Here is a 6,327-nt window from a genome sequence, read left to right as displayed (position 1 = left end):
TCCATTCGGGCGCCACACGCGTTCTAAAATATGACATCTAATTAATGTAATGAGGAAGAAAATACATTAAAAATAAATGCACACATCTCAGAACATAACATGCTATCATGTATAAATAATGGAATAAATGAATAAATGTCATCCAATCGCCAAAGTAAAGAATAAGTTTATGCTCTCATAGAGCTTACAACCAAATCGAATTTATTCAATTTTATTGTATCAAAGCACGGAATCGTGATAACCAAAGAGGTATGCTAAGTGGACTCGGTGAAGAAGCCATTCACTTCCGCCGCAATCTCCATACTAGTGAGCTGATCCTCCTCAGAAATTATCTTGGAGGCAGCATCAATGTCTAGTGGCGGCGCCGCCGAGGCGGCCATGTGGTCAACCTCCATGGCGACGTGGGCGTCGGTAGAGACCGCTAAAGCTGCCGCGATGGGCACCACGGGGGTCGCCTCTATAGGCGCAGCAGGGGGAGTAGCAATCATCACGGGTGCCGCCATGGGCGCCGGTGGAGCTCCCTCCTGAACCAAGGCGAGGTGCGTCTCACGCGCCTTCCGAGCCTTATATGCGTCAACGACCTCCTGTGGTGCGCGGCACTGGCGGGAAAAATGCTCCACCGAGCCACAACGGAAGCAGTCCTGAGGCCTTTGCCCTCCCTTGCCCGGCTTGTTCTGCTTAGCCGGGGCGGGGGGGGGGGTGAGGGCCCTTCTTCTTGCCCTTCCGGCCCCTCTTCTTCTGTTGAGGCTTCGGACTTTGAGAGCGTTCACCTCCTGGCGAGAACTCCCCCCAAGTGGTTGCGCGACAAAGTTCTTTTTGAGAACCTCGTCTTGCGCCTCCGCCACCTGGAGGACGTCAATCAACTCTGAATACCTCGTGTAGTTTACCTGGCGGTAGTTCCGTGAGGACTGGACCGCGTCGGGGTGGAAAGTGGATAGGGTTTTCTCAATCTTCTGGGAGTCGGTAATCTCAGTACCACACAACCGAAGAGTCGTACAAATCCGGTGCAAAGCCGAATTGTACTCCCCAACCGTCTTGAAGTCCGCAAACCTCAGACGGATCCACTCTGCCTCTGCACGTGGCTTCACAGTGTACTTCAGCCGCTCGAACCGCTGCTTAAGAGCGGTCCAAAGGCCAGAAGCACTGCGCTCAGCCATATACTCATCTTTCAGAGTAGGTGACAGGTGATGACGGAGAAAGTGCAGAGCCTGCGCATTCTCAGTCTCGAACTTGGGATCAGTGACGGCCAGCTGGGCCCCCTTACCGATCGCCCTCAGGAGGGTTTTGCCCTGGAGAAAGATCTCGCAGTCCGAGGACCATGACAGGTAGTTCAGCCCTGTCTGGGCCAACTCAGGAAACTCCTTGTGGGCAATTCCGGCCATCTGCGATTTATGCAAAAATCATGAGATTACAGCAGGTAATCTTTTGCACAAAGCGATGTTGATAAACTTATTCAATAAAATGACGTTCCACTATTTAAAACATGCTATTATATGACTTACTAAATGATTAAGAGTGCTAAACAATTAATCTACAGCAGTAAAATCATACAATAATATCATGTTACAAAAAATAGCATGTTAAGCGCATCTAGTATGGGAAAACTAGCCCAAAAATTGAATTCCCGAGGTATTTTTAAGCCCAAATACGCATTTTCAGCGAAAACAGACAGTCCCAGGGGGCTACGCGAAAAATTGTTGCATGAATAAAAAAATCGCGCAAAAACTGAAAAATACAGGGGCTAAACCGCAATTTTTACGCGACAGCCGGCGCCCCTCTTCATTTTTTTAGATCCCCATGGCGCGCGGCCCATCTAGGCCCAGCAGCCAGCGCCTTCGCTTTTTTTTATTGTGAGAAGGCATCCCCTCAACCGTGGCCCATCCGGCCCAGGAGCCAGCGGGCCGGCCCATGCGCGGCACTGCCTCCTGCACGCAAACGGCGCTAGGGTTTCCCCTGGCAGCCGAGCGGCGGCGGCGGCTCGCACGCGGGCGCGGCCGAGGCTGGCCAGGCGCGCGCGCTCGCGGGAGCGGTGGCCTGCAGCCGGCAGGGCCAGGCGAGGCGATGGCCAGTGGCGCCGGCGCGGCCTCGGCGCGCGGCACGGCCACGGCGCGCACACGGCGGCGACCTCCAGTCGGCAGGGCCGGGCGAGACGATGGCCAGTGGCGCCGGCTCGGCCACGGCGCGCGGCGCGCGGCGACATCGGCGTCCACGGCGGGCAGCACGGCCACGGGGCGGCGCGCGGCGACCTCCAGCCGAGGCTGCGACCAGCGGAGCCGCGGCCAGCTGGGCACGCGACGGCGCAGCCAAAGGCAGGGCACGGGGCGGCCAGCTCGAGCCCCGGCGACGGCAGCCGGCCGTGCACGGGCTCGGCCGGGGCGACGACCGGCGCGACGGCGGCGGCCACGCCACACGACGCGGCGTCGAGCCGGCCAACGAGACGGCGGCGGCGGCGTCAGCAGGACGCGGTGCAGCGTGCTTGGTACGGCGTCATCTGGACGCCGGCCTCGGGATGCGGATCTTCGTCGTGTTCGTCCGGAACTCCGACGGCGCATGGCACATCCGGTGCATTTGCGGCGGTACCGCGACCATCTGGGTCGCGATCTGTACCGACTCCCTATAGTGCAGTCAACAAGTCCCTCTTAGTCCAAGAACATCGACATTGGTCGGCGACGTGTTCGTCCGCTCGGTTCTTGGGAGGAAAATCCGCACCATAGGTAGATGTATCCGAAAAGAAAAACCTAATCGCAAAAACGGAATCGTAGGAACGAGAGTAATCCATTTTTGCAAAGAGTGGGAATCGGATCTTATACCTCCGCGGGATCGACGAAAGCCTGCGTGATGCAGGCTTGACGCAGGCTTGACGGAGAGTTGATGGAGCGAAGCGTGCTGATAACGTGTTCCGCAACTCCGCCGGCGAGTCCGGTCCGAGGTTGCGGAGCGAGAGCGAGCGTCGTAGACGAAGTAGTCGAAGTAGTCGAAGTATGCGAAAGTAAAAGTGACACAGGGAGATGGAGGAGACCAGCTTTATTAATCAATGATCAGGTGTTACAATGATGGCTCCTCGTTGCTTTATATAGGGTAGGTGGTCAAGGGATAAGTACCCACTTAGCAAAAAGAGGGGAAACGGGAGGGGCCGGCTTGTAGCGTTGCACCCGGCCGCCGCCACCCCATCCGGGTGACCCGGTTTCTCAACAGCTACAACGAACAACAGCACCAATGGTGCGGCGGCAGCACCAGCCAAACCGTTTTTTTTTTGTTACAGGAGGAAGTAGAGGAACCGTTAAAAGCTTAGCTACCATCAACAAGTTCTGTGATAAGATATCTCTCCTTAATCTTTCCCTAATAATAATAATAATAATAATAATAATAATAATAATAATAATAATATATTATATTATATATATATATATATCTTTCCCTAATAATAATAAAGCACGCATTGACTTTGTCGGGTTCACCGTCATGGCGTTTTTGCACAAAGGTCCCTGTGATTTTGTGTGTTCAACCCGTAATCCAGCATTAATCTGCCACGAAAAAACGATTCGCTGAAAGAAAATACCCGCACACATCTGGCTCCTGGCCTCGACCCTGGCTAGGCCGAGCCAAATCCCCTAGCCACCGCCGCACCACTCGCCGCCGCGGCCGACCTCAACCCGCCCGCCACCGCGCAAGCACCTCTGCCCGCTCGCGAGCCTCCACCCGCGCGCTCCGCTCTGCGACGCCTGCGCCGCAGCGCGCGCCGCCCTCCGCTGCCAAATCGGCGCCCCCCCGGGCCACGCTCTGCGCCGACTGCCGCGCGCCGCCGGAAGGCGGCGGTGGAGCCTCCCTCGTGGAGGATTACACCGGCTGCCCCACGCTTTCCGAGATCCTCCGCATCCTCTCCGTGAAGCGCCGTCGGCGCGGGAGGACTTCGATGCCTGGCTCGCCGACAACCTCCTCCAAGTCCTACAGGAGGTTCAGGTACAACATCTACAAAATCGTGTTCGTGTATGTCGGGTCGACAGATGAATCAATCTCCTTTCAAGTTTCAACCCATCAACCTTCGTGTATGTAGATGTGTGTATCAAGGACGCACGGATCCATTGGCCTGCATACCACACATCCCTTCACTAATTCCATCAGTGTCATTCTTAACAAGGTAAGTATGATTCCCCCATCCCTGATTTTCTTAATTGATCTTTGATCCTTGATCCCTAATATATGTCGTTACATTTTATTGATTCTATAAACGATCTCAAACAGGAACATACCATGATTTAGATGGAACCATTTTTTAGGCTACAATTCCTATAACTTTCCTTGTCAATTTGATAAAATTACATGTGTGATGGAGGTTGTAACCTATTACGGTTTACATTGTCAGAATTCTTCAAGACCCTCTGTCGGTCCTCACTATCTTTGAAACAATCTGATTTCTGTGTCATTGCTAAACATATGTATATATTTGGTGTGCTGGATTTTCTGATGTAGATTCTATATAAGAGGAAGCTATTCGACAATCCTGCCCAAGTTGGTACGGATTAGCTCGATTTTATTCAGTAAATATTTATGCTTGATAGATACTGTTGGGAATCGTAGCATAATTTTAAAATTTTCCTACGCTCACCAAAATGCATCTATGGAGTATACTAGCAACGAGGGGAAAGGAGTGCATCTACATACCCTTGTAGATCGCGAGCGGAAGCGTTCCAATGAACGTGGATGTTGGAGTCGTACTCGCCGTGATCCAAATCACCGATGACCGAGTGCCGAACAGACGGCACCTCCGCGTTCAACACACGTACGGTGTAGCGACGTCTCCTCCTTCTTGATCCAGCAAGGGGAAGGAGAGGTTGATGGAGATCCAGCAGCACGACGGCGTGGTGGTGGATGTAGCGGGATGCCGGCAGGGCTTCGCCGAGCTTATACGAGAGAGAGAGGTGTTGCAGGGGAGGAGGGAGGCGCCCAAGGCTGTAATACTACTGCCCTCCCTCCCCCCCCTTTATATAGGCCCCCTGGGAGGGGGGGCGCCGGCCAGAACCCATCTAGGGTGGGGGGCGGCGGCCAGGGGGGTAACTTACCCCCCAAGGCAAGTGGGAAGCCCCCCCACCCTAGGGTTCCCAACCCTAGGCGCATGGGGGGAGGCCCATGGGGGGGCGCCCAGCCCACTAGGGGCTGGTTCCCTTCCCACTTCAGCCCACGGGGCCCTCCGGGATAGGTGGCCCCACCCGGTGGACCCCCGGGACCCTTCCGGTGGTCCCGGTACAATACCGGTAACCCCCAAAACTTTCCCGGTGGCCGAAACTTGACTTCCTATATATAATTCTTTACCTCCGGACCATTCCGGAACTCCTCGTGACGTCCGAGATCTCATCCGGGACTCCGAACAACTTTCGGGTTTCCGCATACACATATCTCTACAACCCTAGCGTCACCGAACCAAGTGTGTAGACCCTACGGGTTCGGGAGACATGCAGACATGACCGAGACGCCTCTCCGGTCAATAACCAACAGCGGGATCTGGATACCCATGTTGGCTCCCACATGTTCCACGATGATCTCATCGGATGAACCACGATGTCGAGGATTCAATCAATCCCGTATACAATTCCCTTTGTCCATCGGTATGTTACTTGCCCGAGATTCGATCGTCGGTATCCCAATACCTTGTTCAATCTCGTTACCGGCAAGTCTCTTTACTCGTACCGTAATGCATGATCCCGTGACTAACGCCTTAGTCACATTGAGCTCATTATGATGATGCATTACCGAGTGGGCCCAGAGATACCTCTCCGTCACACGGAGTGACAAATCCCAGTCTCGATCCGTGCCAGCCCAACAGACACTTTCGGAGATACCCGTAGTGCACCTTTATAGTCACCCAGTTACGTTGTGACGTTTGGCACACCCAAAGCACTCCTACGGTATCCGGGAGTTGCACGATCTCATGGTCTAAGGAAAAGATACTTGACATTGGAAAAGCTTCTAGCAAACGAAACTACACGATCTTTTATGCTATGCTTAGGATTGGATCTTGTCCATCACATCATTCTCCTAATGATGTGATCCCGTTATCAATGACATCCAATGTCCATAGTCAGGAAACCATGACTATCTGTTGATCAATGAGCTAGTCAACTAGAGGCTTACTAGGGACACGTTGTGGTCTATGTATTCACACATGTATTACGATTTCCGGACAATACAATTATAGCATGAACAATAGACAATTACCATGAACAAAGAAATATAATAATAACCATTTATTATTGCCTCTAGGGCATATTTCCAACAGATACAAGCCTCCTCTTTTGCCTTCTTTTCTCCATCCTCTGCAGGTCTCCAGCA

General features: G+C 53.4%; 1 protein-coding gene across 1 annotated transcript; it reads right to left on the bottom strand.

Annotated features, from left to right (window-relative positions):
- Window positions 1-254: 254 nt before the first annotated feature.
- On the bottom strand, window positions 255-1,382 carry LOC120966857 (uncharacterized). Its single transcript, XM_040393425.1, has one exon. The coding sequence runs from the start codon at window positions 1,380-1,382 to the stop codon at window positions 255-257; it is 1,128 nt and encodes a 375-aa protein (XP_040249359.1).
- Between the last annotated feature and the right edge of the window lie 4,945 nt (window positions 1,383-6,327).

Source organism: Aegilops tauschii, chromosome 6, assembly GCF_002575655.3.
Source record: "Aegilops tauschii subsp. strangulata cultivar AL8/78 chromosome 6, Aet v6.0, whole genome shotgun sequence".
Classification (NCBI taxonomy): Eukaryota; Viridiplantae; Streptophyta; class Magnoliopsida; order Poales; family Poaceae; genus Aegilops; species Aegilops tauschii.
This window is presented reverse-complemented; position numbering and strand designations above follow the sequence as displayed.

What these genes read in the sequence shown, in the direction of transcription:
- LOC120966857 (XM_040393425.1), bottom strand. Translation starts at nt 1,382, where the DNA reads ATGGCCGGAATTGCCCACAAGGAGTTTCCTGAGTTGGCCCAGACAGGG.